Consider the following 13,410-nt stretch of genomic DNA (forward strand, 5'->3'; position numbering starts at 1 on the left):
GAGCTTTGACACCCATCGAGGACAAAATTATTTTCATAGACACCTGCAATAGTCACATTTCTTGCATCTTCACAATGTCAAGCTATTACGAACTTCGTCTTATACCTTGACTGCAATAGTCACTTTTCTTGCATCATTGCAAGTTTGCAAATGAGGCAATTTGATTGCATTGTACGCTAGCAAATATGGCCAGAAGTCCTTGACAGAAAATCTGTGGAAAACAAAGCCACCATATTTACAGCCTATCTATCGAGGGCTGTTGGTAGGCTGTATTCGCTGGCGTACAATCCAATCAAATCGCTGCATTCCGTGATACAAGAATGGTGGCTATTGCAGTCAAGGTATAAGTACGATACGTACGGAGACATTGTGAATCAAAAACCAAACCAACAACACAGAATCATCCAATTTGAACCAATCCAACTACCAACTACTACGACTACCAACAACCACCTAGTCTATGATATCAGCATCCGCTGGAAGCGAACGTTAACTTGTCACCTACCAACCAACTAAGACATTGCGAAGATGTGCCAATATATGCTGACATGACAGAACAGTTTATTAACCTATTGAAGGATTGGATAATTTTTCTGTATCGACGTCGTAAGACCGCATTCCTTTAACTTCACCCAGACCAACAATTTACATAACCATTCTCCATGTAAAATGAACATGCTAAGAATCTCTATACATCAACGAGTCCATGTAAAAGTCAAATATACCATCACTTAGACGTACCTTTTATAGGGGGATCAAATCTGACCTATCACTGCCTGATACAGATCGAAAGGCCAGCTACACTAAATGAAAAGCAAACACAATTGATTGAAATTTGGTAAAAAGTCGCATTTTGTACATTTCTGTCATATTCTTCTACTCGTTTCATTTATTATAATTAAAATATAATTACTATAAAATACAACATCCGACATCAATTTTCGCTTGGAACCCATGCAATCTAACATTTTTTAGCATTTTGGGGTTTTCAAGACTGCCCATCTGTTTTCCTTTTGCCACTGTCGAACGAACAACCAAGATCCTTTTGGAACGTACACGTAGTTAATTGGTTTTCAGGCCCGTGGCCATGCGACAGTGGGTCCGTTCGCCTTATTACACGTTCGCCTCGGGGAGGGGTGTAATATGTTCGGAGGGGTAATGGGGTGTGGCTTTTGGTTGCAGTGACTTTTTTTGGGTGGCCATCCATTCTCTTTCCCTCTTCCCCCCTATGGCTTCGGGACTGATGGTTATTAAGGTAAGTTTTGGCAAACTCAAGATGGTCAGCGGATTTTTAACAATTAAACAATTGATAAGGAGTGGAAATGTTAAAATAATTCACAGTAAAGGGTGAAAGTTGTTTTTAATTTTCTCGTGAAGATGTGAGAATATCTGGTTGACATTTCACTGGCTCAAATATCCTCTCCTCTCTTCGTTACATTAATATACCGAGTCGTTGCTCGGTTATACAACACGTTCTTAGTTTCACCTACGTATTAGTAAAACGTTATAGTCTGTGTGGCGTTCACAATGCATTCTTTATTAACTACTGGATTGTTCACTGCTTTAATAGGTAGGATCTTTTTGTGTGTTTTTTTCTTCTTCACTTTTTAAAATGATATAGAGAGGCTGACTGAGACTGATATTCAAACTGCAACCATTATTCATCAGTCAACAGGCCGACAAAATAAAAGCGAAAGCAGTAGGCTAAAAGCTTCATATATATGCTGGTTCGTTCGTTGAAATGAAAGTACCAAATACACTTTTACCTCCGAATATTTCTTGGTTTCCCCTTCTCGGTAATGCAGGTCAGAGTAGACCGGGCGGACATGGGAATGAAACGGACTATCAAACGGGATCCCAGTTGTGCGACTGTGCACACTAAAGATCCCCGGATGGTCAGAAATCTAAAAAGAGCAGGCTTGTGCCGCTGTCCTGACAAAACGTCCCTCTGCATGGCGTTGTGCAGGTGCAGAAAAGTAGGCTTTAAAGAACATTCCACATCAATATTTCAGCATTGGTCACCAGTCAACAATACAATAGATTTGGTCAGGCCTACCCTTACCAAGGTAACAACCAGGCCTGGAATGGTGGCAACGACAACCAATATGGCGGAAATGATAATAATAATTTTGGTGGCGGAAACGACTTTGATTACGGGGGAGGTGGTAACAACCAGTTCGGACGAAGTGGCAACGAAGTTGCAGGAGGTACGATCATTAGCAGAAATAAATTTTAGCTCGAGTCTTCCTTTATTCTGTCAAAACGTCATCTAATTTAATTTTTTTTAAATCATTTTTTTGTCAGAGAATATAGTCTGGCTGAATTGAACGACTTAAATTATAATTGTTCAAAAATTTTATGCTTGGCTATAACGCGCATCATTATCCCCAGCCTCGAAATTTTTCAAAATTCCCTAGGCTGAAAACCCCTGCTTTAAAGGCTGAGATAACCAAGAATACGTTCTGCAGCGGAGGTTACGCTTGCGCTGTGCAAATTATCACCCAAGAAGACAACGATTCGTAGATCCAGCTTTACGGAAACTGCCGAGGATTGCCGAATAACCAAGTATATTTGTATTTTCAGTACCCTGTACAGGATTTGAGCTCGCCATGACCTATATTCCCGACGAACAAGACTGCCACTCATTTTACCGATGTGCTCTACCCAGGATGAACAAAGTCCAGTTTAAATGTCCAGATAACCAGGTCTTCGATAAAAACTACCATAATTGCCGCACCCTGATCCCAGGAGAATGTTAGAACCCGGTTCGAGGGTGGGGCAACTAATTAGGTATAATTTCGTCAAAGGTGCCAGAAATGTCATTAACGTGTCACCATCTAGCATCCTTCGATATAAGATCCTCCAATAATATGTTTGAACATCCAATGTTTGGCACCTTTGACCTTTACTCGGAATTTAGACGCACCATTCTTTCCTTATCCCTCGATATGAATAAACCCGTGGCGTTATCTCGGACTATGAACACGTCGAAGTATTACTCTTTTCATGATCTCAAACTTAAGGCCTTCCCCTTCACAATTATGTTAGCTTGTAACCCGCCTGTGAATGTTTTGCGTTTTCTCGGGATTTAGACGCACCTTAAATTTACAAAATTATTAGAATTAGTTGCCCCTATCCCCCATTTTTTTTCTAATCAATTGCCTTTGCACATATATTGTTAGCTTTATATGTTTTTATAAATATCGCTGCTTGTTCTATTTATTATCATCTTGTGATTTATAGTAAAATGTGATAATTATTTTGGTTTTTATTTGTGGTTGTGGGACTATAATAAGTGTCCCCAACTGGCTACGACTGCATATAAATTGGCTTAAACCTATTTGAAACAACATTTTGACGTTCAAAAGGTTACTTGGTTTCACAACACATTCGTACTTTAATCATGAAACTTGTTTTACGTTTCCATAATACACTTCAAAATGACATGAAAACAATGTACAACAATATAAAAAACATATTATATCATCTGATTGGTTAATAATGTTCAGAGTTATTATTTCAACCAATCAGAGGTCTGTAAATCATACAGTTGAGAGAATGACGAGAGCTCATCTGATTGGTTCATAATAATCAACCAATCAAATGTCTGTAAATTATACAGTTAGGAGAATGGCAAGAACTCATCTGATTGGTTGAAATGTTCAGTCACTTTTATTACAACCAATCAGATGTCTGTAAATTATAGCTAAGAGAATGATAATCCAGTTGATGAGAGCTCCAATTTACACCAATCCGACCAGTAGACAGTGGGGTAGGATGTAAAACTCCATAAATTTCATTTTATTAGACAGTGAGATCGAGGTGGGGGAGTGGCTGAGAGATGGCTTTAACAAACATTTGGAGAGAATAAGTCATTTTTTGTATTATTCTCTTTTGATGTAAACAAGACTCCTCACTTGATTTGAGCATTGTCATGCCTTTCCACTATCTGCCCCCTCCACCCCCAAAAAACCCCACCTTTTTTAAGAATTGTTTCCTTTTGATTAAAATCGAACAGAGCTCCTTAATTGATCTGATCAGGGTCAATTCACCAATGCCTTTCCCCACCCCTAATTGTCCCTAACAACTCACTAATAAATTTTTCACACCTCCCCACCCCTTCGATTTAATATCTATAGACCTGACACCAATAACAACCAGATCAAGGATATAAAATATCATAATGCCCTGGCCTGTACAGTAGAAAGATATCAGGTTTTGAGCCATCAGGAAAATCATGTTGGTTACATTTGTCGGAATCTCCTCGATCCATGTATTCCACTCGGATTGTGACCCCCAAGGCAGCCGTTAACGCTGTGATATGAATGTGATCACTTTCTTTATGCATTGGTTCCACTTCCTGGAAATTAATGACACATGTGAAAATTGGAATTCGTACCAACGGATGCCAAAATTACAAACCTAAATACCAAATTAACATTGCTAGCTCTGTGGACTCTCTGAAAGGGATGCTGAGCAGAAAAACCTAAAGACCAAATTAACATTGCTAGCTCTGTGGACTCTCTGAAAGGGATGCTGAGTAGAAAAACCTAAAGACCAAATTAACATTGCTAGCTCTGTGGACTCTCTGAAAGGGATCCTGAGTTGACAAACCTAAAGACCAAATTAACATTGCTAGCTCTGTGGACTCTCTGAAAGGGTTCCTGAGTTGATAAACCTAAATACCAAATTAACTTAATAAGCTGTCAAGATGACACATCTATATACCAAATAAACACTGTCGTTAAAGTTATTAATTCAAAATGGCTACCTGGTTACAGAATTCTTTAACAGTTCTTCCTCCTTCAACAAAATTCATAAAAAAATCTTCTTCTTTCTGAAGATGTCCAGATACTATTAGTCTAAAAATAGTGAATATTCAAAATAAAACTAAAAATTATTCTAATGATCAAACTCTGAAAATAAAATTTGATTAAATTTGGCTTTTAAATCCTACATTTCTCTACCTGATTGGGGTTTTAATGACAGGCAGCATCATGTAGTGTGCATTAAGGAAAATTTTGCAAGGACAGTGGCATTAGCCTACTCATTGCAAACTACAATACCTTTAATACCTACCTAAGATAGACCACAAAGTAATCTGAGATACCCTGATCTGTGTACAACTGGAAAAATTCTTCATAACTGATTTTATTACCTACTTTATCAATCACCTCCATAAACTAGAAATAAACAACAAAGTAAAAAAAAACATCTAAAGTGAGGTTTTTGACTCATTTGTCACTAGAGTATTAATTAGTCTACCCAATTATCCAATAGTCAACTATTGAGAATTAGGGATCTTTACTTTGCACAGCCTGTAGCACAGCCTGTAAATGATTTTTCTATGTCAGTCCCTCTCACCAGCATCACTCACAATGGCAAACTAGGATACACACACACAGTACCAAAGATTTTTCCAGATTTGGTGCCAGAGATTTCCTTAAAGGTAAGAAGGGTTCAGATTATACATGAGCACTATATTTGCAATTATACAGTATCTGAAGATTGAAATGAGAACTTACTGTATCGTGAAAATCTTCGATAGTAAACTGAGGGAATCCCAGTGATACCAGTTCATCTTTACTTTTACTGGCCACTTCTTTAAACCTGTTAACAGTAAATTAGGTAAATATGACATAATTATAACATTACGGTTACTAATTAGGTAGGTAGATGACAAGTTAACGTTCGCTTCCAGCGGATGCTGATATCGTTACTAATTATTCTTTGTTCCTTTTTATACTTGAGAGCCATTTTTCTCTGTAGAAAACAAAATATTCAGTCCTTTAGCTAATAGATTGCATCCTTTTTGTATATCATATGTTTACAGAATACCACAATGTTGTGAAGTCATTTTTGAAGGAGCCCTGAAAAGCAGAAAAATTCAGCATCTGTGGGTTCATTTAGTTTTAAAGTTTGATATCTCTTCTATAGAGTTCACAAAACTAAAAGATGTTTATTGGTATTTATGACAAATATTAGATATTCTCTTACCTTGGAAAGTCTGAATCATCCTTTAATAGATGTTCTAAATACGCGAAACCAAACGCTCTGAAAAAACAGTTCCCATCTCCTCGAGTTTTTCTCATGTGTTTATATCGACTTTTTATATCCTAAAAAAAATATTTTTATTTTTTTAAATCTCATTATGGGTCTTCCAAATTTTATATTAGAGAGGTCAGCTTTGCTTTTCTGTAACTATGGAGATGTCTATTTACCAGCTGGTCATTGGTTAAAATTTGTGGTACTGGTATTAATCTTTCTAATATCTTTTGTAGCTGGGTCTACTGGTATAATGAAGAAAGATGACAACATGTTCTGCATGTTTCATTCCGTGGAATTTAGATGAAGTTTATAATATTTGGAGTATGGGTATCTCAAGTGAAGATGGTATATTTATAAAATAAAAATCTGACCTGGATTTTATTCTGGAAAACTTGATCATCTTGATATTCTGTTTTTAAAACATCAAATGATAAAATATTACTAACTAAACTTTGTTCATCAGTTATCTACGAGGTTAAAATATAAAAAACAATCAATATCTCTTAGGTTAGGATTTTTAGGTTGTAACATTGCGGTTAATCAATGTTACGAAAGCACAGGCACAGGCATTTATACCTGGCACAGACGAGGATAGGAATTTTAGGTTGTAACATTGGTTAGGGTTACGGTTAGTTGTATTTTTTGGCATGTTAATACAATTCTTCGCTCATCCAATAATCAAAATAATTTATTAATAACTTATCATTACAGATTTGATAAAGTGAAAGATGTTGAATTAATAAAGCATGTCAAGCGCAGGTATTTCAGAATTATTTGTGTAGCTATGCTGTGCCAGACGACAAGGGTCAAGAAAAATAAAATGACCAAACCTGTTTTTCGATATCTCTCTGTTGAGCACAAATTTGATCATCATAATTCTTCGCTGAAAATAAAAATATTCGTATAATCAAATAACAAATACGACACAATGATGCAACATAGACCTTACTCATTCCACGTTCTCTGAAGTCTGCAAATCAATTCATTTTTTGATAAGCATGAAGAAAATTTGGTGTCTTAACAAGTCAAATACAAACAGCATTTCCTCAACGGCCATCAAATGTATGGATCAGGATGGTTTACCAAACAATCCAATGTTTAATATTAAGCTATATTGCATATTTCTGTCCGGTTTAACGGTTTAAAAATGGCATTCTGAACTTCAATTTCAAGTGCTAGATTTAATAGGAAATAAAAGATGGAATGGAATGAAATAGGAAAGAGGGGTGGGGGGCATTTTCAGTTTCACGTTTTTCATTCAAGACTCTTAGTCCACCTATGCACTCATATTCAGAGCAATCTGACCATCGCCCTGCGCCTAATTTTGTGCTACATCATGTTCAGACACTGAAATAATCTTTAAAAAGAATGAAAACCGAAGATTACAAGCAGAAAACAAGATTTACTTGGGTCATAGTTAAAACCGCTGTCCGCCTCCGCCATAATGGAGATTCCCTAAACGACGTCATCAATACCGTGGAATCCCTTTCTATGACGTCACAATCATATCTAAGCTATTTTAAGTCACCTTAGAAACTCCGCTTCTTTGACAACATCGTTTTTTCATTATTTGATCGCAACAGAAGAACTTCGAGTGCAAATGTTGAAAAATGGCCACTGGAAGTAAGTTTGAATGTCTTTTTGCTTTCACTTTTTAAAATTGCATTAATGGAAATTTGTTTTTTAAGTCGGAGGCTCTGTGCAGGGTTTTCATCTTGTGGGTAATACCAATGCCAATGCAATCGAGAAAAAGAAAAAGGTTAAAAACCCCTGTGAGAAAGAATATCCAATCATTAAAGATTTTGCAAAGTTAAATAACCTACATTGGATGGGTAGTTACAATTCATTTCTTTTAGCTAATCTAGGTGGTGGCAGGGAAGGGGAAAAAACCTCCAAAAAGTTTAAAATAGACATTTTATGCCTCTAAAATTTATTCCTGTTTCGGGAAATTTCATGTTAATGCATAAAATTGTAATAAAGTAACCCCCAAAAATTGTTTAAAAACGTTTCAATAAATTTTATAAAGTGAACATTTATCATTTTTAGATTTTGCAAATTTCGCCCTGAACTTGATGAGACAGAACCAAGGAGATGCTGACAAGTTGGATAAATTAACCCTCCACCTACCTGGGCTGGTTACATTCGCAGACCATGAAAAACCACTACCCTGGACTGCCGAATATCAGGCAGTGCTTATGTTTGCCGATATCTCAGGTAGGAGAAGTTGGGAAGCTGCAGGAGAGGCTGCAGTGGCGGCACCAGACTCCCGAGACCGGGACTACAAATAGGAGACAGGGGGAGAGGGTTGGGTGGTAGGGTAAGGAATGGCTATATTGCGCCTACTAGTTTTGCATCCTGATTACATTCTGAATAAGAAATCTGCCGACTTTTTGGTAATGGTTCAACGTCGTCAGTGACTATAATCCTGTTTAATTCTCCAGCTATAGCCTACATTTTTTAATCTTATTTCAGGATTCACAGCCCTGTGTGAGAAGTACAGTTCTAATCAACAGAGTGGGATTGACGAACTGGCTAGGATCCTCAATAACTATTTAGGCGAACTGGTTCAGGAAATCATTGGATCTGGAGGCGATGTCATCAAATTCGCTGGTAGGGATACAAATATAACAGACCTACTTAGGTGTCTTTAGTGAACTCTGTTAATCATTTATTCTGTTGTTAATGTTATACTGTTGTCGTCCTTTATGTTGCTACTGTTGTTTTTGCCATCGTTGTTGTTATTTATGTTGATGTAATAATTAATGTTGTTGTTGATGTCATCATCATCATCATCATCATCATCACCATCATAATCATTCTCATCCTCTTAATCATCATCATCATTTTTAACTTTAAGCTATAGACGAGGCTACTCTGAATTTTACAGGTGATGCTATACTATCTGTATGGAGAATCAACGAAATTGGAGATCTTCCAGCAACTGTGAACAATGTGGTAAACTGTTGCCTAGGAATTCAAGAGAAATGTGCAGATTGGAATACAGAATCCGGTGTATCACTTACAGTTAAATTAGGTTTGTATTTCTGGGGCAAGGGGCGATGACATTGAGAGTAGTTATATTTCGAAATTATCTAAAGACCATATAGTGACACCATAAAACGCTTAGTTGAGTGGAATTGCAAGAATTACAGACGTCTGGCTAAATATTGGAATGATGCAAATCAAGGCTCGCATGTTCCTGATGCACATGATACAAGTTTTAAAAATAAACCTTTTTACAATCCCTTTAACCTTTTAGATATTACTTTGGTACAAGTTTGTATTATTTTTTTTATTAGGGGTGGAGGTCCATGGAATCAACCAACCCCTATGGTAGTTAACCACTGTTCCTTTTTACTTCAGGTATATCAGCTGGAGATTTCACCCTCACGTTTATTGGTAATGATGAGTGTCGATATTTTGTGGAAATGGGTAGTGCCATATCAGAAGTGAATAAAGCGGAGAGTTTCTGTAAGTCGGGCTACATCGTCATCTCACCTAAAGCCTGGACGCTCTGTAAACAGACCAGTTACGAATACGAGTTGATGGAAGACAACAAACACGTCAGGGTAGGTACATCGTCACGATGTCAAGGTGTTACAATCACAGTCTAATACTTGACGATGATAGGTAGGACGTCAATGATGATGACGACGACGATTATGATGACGTCAATGATGATCATGTTGATTACGATGATGATGATGACAACGACCGTAGCGATGACAACCACAACAATGATGATGATGAGAACGATGATGATAATGTTGATGAAAGTGATGATGATTATATTGACCTTAGGCGATAATGATGAAAATGATGACACCATGCTATTTAATCCTTCAACTGTATTTTTTTCAGATTTTAGGTAAAGCTGTGATCTCTGCAGTTGCCAGAAGATTTTCGCTCAGAGGTAAGTCTTTCTTCGTGACTATATCTGACTTAATATTCACGAGCATTCAAAACTGTGTTACAATTGACGGATCTTGTCTTTTGCAGTAAGGCGTCTGTCACTCCCACCAGCTCCGGATCAGCGGCCAGAAGTACCACAGCTTTCAACCGTGACAGATGATGGGGAAGCAATTGATGAAACATCTAAAGATAACAATAACACCATGTTGGATAGGTGTAAGTTTTAGATATTCCTTATTACAATGAACAATGGCAAAAAGAGCCCGACCATTGTCTCAGACAAAAAGACCCCACGTTGAAGTGTAAACGGAACAATCGGATCCCATGCCCTTGCAATGTGCGTGCAATTCAAAAATGTGTATAAGGCTTTTAAACAAAATTATCTTCAAAGCAACGAAGTTTCTTGATTTAAAGCGTGTTTTCGGCTTGGGTGTTAATAAAAAGTTTTATTTCAAAATTGGTAAATTGTTGTCAGTGTTGGATTATAACTTCGCGCTTTCACTTTGTATATTACCAGTGAGAAATGTGGTAAAACAGGTGGCCAATCTACATTTGGAAGAAAAACTAAAGTTATTTATCACCACACCGGTATTGAAAAAGGTAACTGCCCTCAAATCTTACCAGAAGTCATCGTGTCCAAACCACGTCTCCATTCGTCATACTTCCTAGAGTGACCATATCAAAACCCGTATTCGTAATACGATGATGACAAGAAGCCTAGTTCTTGAAAACTTAAAGGTTCAAATCATCTGATTGGTCGATCACTAAATACGATTTTGGTTTGTATTTGTCGGTTTGCTCTATGTAACCAAATCTATGATGACCATCCTCATTTCAATTTCCAGCTATCAGCAGGTCAACCACTGGAATATCTGTCAGAGATGAGACTAGTGTCAGTGATGTTTATGAATCTAATAATAGACGAAGAAGCGGACACAGCTCAGCTGTTACAAGAGGTCTTTGAGATTATCCATATGGAGATCAAATCTATGGGCGGTTGTTTGAATAAAGTTTTTCTATTTGATAAGGTAGAGTGGGAATTTTCTCCATCAACGGTGTTATTGGTCACATTTTCTCAGTCAATCTTGCCTTTGAACTCCAGAGATAGATAAAGGGTTCCGAATACATCATTAAAATTATAAGGCCCATCGTCTGTCATTGTTTCTTAGCTTAAGTATCGATTTACTATATAACACCATAATTGTTCTAAAGATTTTAAAAACGGCGCTCTGCCCTCTGATACTAAAATGTTTCCGTTTCTCCAACCATTTTCGTAAATCATGACCCGAACCTTCCTGATAATTCCACCCCTACGCCTCTACCCACATACCAAATCACATGTCAACCTCAGGGCTGCACCTTTATTGTATTATTTAGTCCATCTGGGATTAAAGAGAGAGGTTTGAATACAGAACAGCTCTCTGCATGTATTCGTGTATTTCAGGGCTGTACCTTTCTAGTTATATTTGGTCTACCAGGATTTAAACATTCCAATGACAGTACCAGAGCTTTACAGTGTTCTACTCGAGTTAAGAAGATTCTAGATTCGGTTACTGGTGTCTTGTGAGTATCAAAACTGATTTAAAATAGAAGTACCTTGCTAACGTTTTGTCTATTCAAGTGTGTTTGTCGATGGCATACTCATTTGAGATAACGGTTATGATTGTCTTGGTTGGCTTATTTAACACCGAATAGATTCAGTCATAATCAGTAGTGGGTTAGATTGGCTAGGTTCTTATGAGCCATCAGTGTTAACATAAAGAATTTCTTCACTTAGAAATGCAGAATCATTTCCACACTTATCTTATTGATCACGACCGCCTTTACAAGCAGGTGTGGATGCACCAACCTTGGGGAAACCAATTCAGCAATTTTGTATTTTAATATTGCGACCATTGTGTTTCAGTGGGTTGATGACTAATGTGTAAATGGTTTGTTTTGTTTTCAGGCATGTATCAATCGGTGTAACTACAGGTGATACTTTCTGCGGGGTTGTTGGTCATAAACGTCGACACGAATATTCAGGTATGTGAATCACTTTAGTTTATACATTGATATAAAATAATAATACCTGATTTTAACATAATGTATTAATTCATATCGTAAGAGAGATATGCTCACTTTACAGTAGCTAAAGGGTTTATGTCTTAAACGCACCGAAACATTTAAAAGAACAATACATAAACTAAAATGTAGACAATTGTAAGCATCTACAATTGATAGAATACCGTTAATACTCTCTTTCTTCTTTTAATCCTGTTGAATGTTTTTATCATATCAATTTCATGAAGTCAAATTTATCTGTTCTCTTTAGTTATTGGTAGAAAAGTAAACATGGCGGCTAGGTTGATGATGCACTACCCCGATAAGGTCACGTGTGATGATGAGACCTATAAGGCAACTAAAATAGCTTCTAGAAATTTTGAAAGGTTGATAACCAAGAGAATGAAAGGGTTAAGAAACGTTGGAGTAATCAGAGAATTCAGATTCAATGAGGATGAAGAAACGGGTCTAGAAAATACAATTCCATTCTCGGACTTTCCAATTTTAGGTATTAGAATGTTTTTCATGTAAACGTTTGTATTAATTGGAGGATACCCATTGTCAATGTGGTAAAAAGGGCTTTTGATAACAGAATTTGTATGGATTTTAGTTAATTTGCCGTCTTAAATTTTTGATATATTGACGTATTGTTCATGAATGTTCTTTGGTAAGATTTGAATGACTATAAAGGTATTTTTTAACATTAGATCTAAAAACTGGATATTGGCAGGTGATAAACAAACTTATTAAAGACAGTTTTTCTGCTTGTATGGTTTTTTTTTTCATATTGAGCTTTATTTATTTACAAGCAAGATGGATTATGTTTGCATTTTCGGATCAGAACTTGTCAAAGCGTCAAGTGAAAGCTAAACAAGTTTTTTTTTTGGCATTACAGGCCGAGAGAAGGAGATCGGGCTCTTCACAAAGGAACTAACTAAACTACTTGAGGACGTTGATGGGAAAAAAATCCATCGCAACCTTGTATTTGTCGGGGCGGCCTGCGTCGGTAAAACTAGGTTGTTGGATCACTTTACAGTTATCGCTGCCAGGGAGAACATCAAGTAAGAAATTAAAATTTTACATTTGAGTCCCATTTCACAAAAATAGAAATTTAACGATAAATGTGTCGTAAGTGTGGTATTACGGATATTAAGGGGAAGGCTAAACTTACGGAGTTGTACGAAGAGGGGAAATACCTACACCTCCACTGTAGTGTGATACCGGCTTAGGAAATTGCAGAATATCCGGATATGTCTTGAGTTGAATGGTTCCCAATAGTATACATACCAAACGTTAAGGCAAATTTTGCTTTTTTCATCGTGAAAATTCTCAAAAAGTAACGATCTAAAAATATATCCGAGCAACACCCACAACATGTGACCTTTGCAGTCTGGCCCTTACCATGAC

The 13,410-nt window shown here is 36.9% G+C and overlaps 3 protein-coding genes across 3 annotated transcripts; 2 read left to right on the plus strand and 1 right to left on the minus strand.

Annotated features, from left to right (window-relative positions):
- Nucleotides 1-1,517: 1,517 nt before the first annotated feature.
- Nucleotides 1,518-3,258, plus strand: LOTGIDRAFT_235223 (hypothetical protein). The gene is made up of 3 exons (XM_009064269.1): nucleotides 1,518-1,570; nucleotides 2,013-2,207; nucleotides 2,584-3,258. The coding sequence occupies exons 1-3, from the start codon at nucleotides 1,528-1,530 to the stop codon at nucleotides 2,757-2,759; spliced, it is 414 nt and encodes a 137-aa protein (XP_009062517.1). The 5' UTR covers nucleotides 1,518-1,527; the 3' UTR covers nucleotides 2,760-3,258.
- Nucleotides 3,259-4,162: 904 nt separating this feature from the next.
- LOTGIDRAFT_220355 (hypothetical protein) lies at nucleotides 4,163-7,496 on the minus strand (the record flags this gene model as incomplete). The annotated part of the gene is made up of 8 exons (XM_009064270.1): nucleotides 7,455-7,496; nucleotides 6,879-6,931; nucleotides 6,420-6,515; nucleotides 5,998-6,116; nucleotides 5,526-5,610; nucleotides 5,080-5,183; nucleotides 4,772-4,862; nucleotides 4,163-4,360 (listed from the first exon to the last, which is right to left on the minus strand). The coding sequence occupies exons 1-8, from the start codon at nucleotides 7,489-7,491 to the stop codon at nucleotides 4,163-4,165; spliced, it is 783 nt and encodes a 260-aa protein (XP_009062518.1). The 5' UTR covers nucleotides 7,492-7,496.
- A 1,008-nt stretch (nucleotides 7,497-8,504) lies between these two features.
- Nucleotides 8,505-12,534, plus strand: LOTGIDRAFT_128523 (hypothetical protein; the record flags this gene model as incomplete). Its single annotated transcript, XM_009064271.1, has 9 exons — nucleotides 8,505-8,658; nucleotides 8,936-9,082; nucleotides 9,412-9,656; nucleotides 10,101-10,176; nucleotides 10,436-10,560; nucleotides 10,806-10,988; nucleotides 11,405-11,523; nucleotides 11,909-11,985; nucleotides 12,275-12,534. Coding segments are annotated over 9 exons (1,386 nt in total), but the record flags the coding sequence as incomplete, so codon positions are not given.
- Nucleotides 12,535-13,410: the final 876 nt, after the last annotated feature.

The sequence above is a fragment of the Lottia gigantea genome, assembly GCF_000327385.1.
Source record: "Lottia gigantea unplaced genomic scaffold LOTGIsca_61, whole genome shotgun sequence".
Taxonomy (NCBI): domain Eukaryota; kingdom Metazoa; phylum Mollusca; class Gastropoda; family Lottiidae; genus Lottia; species Lottia gigantea.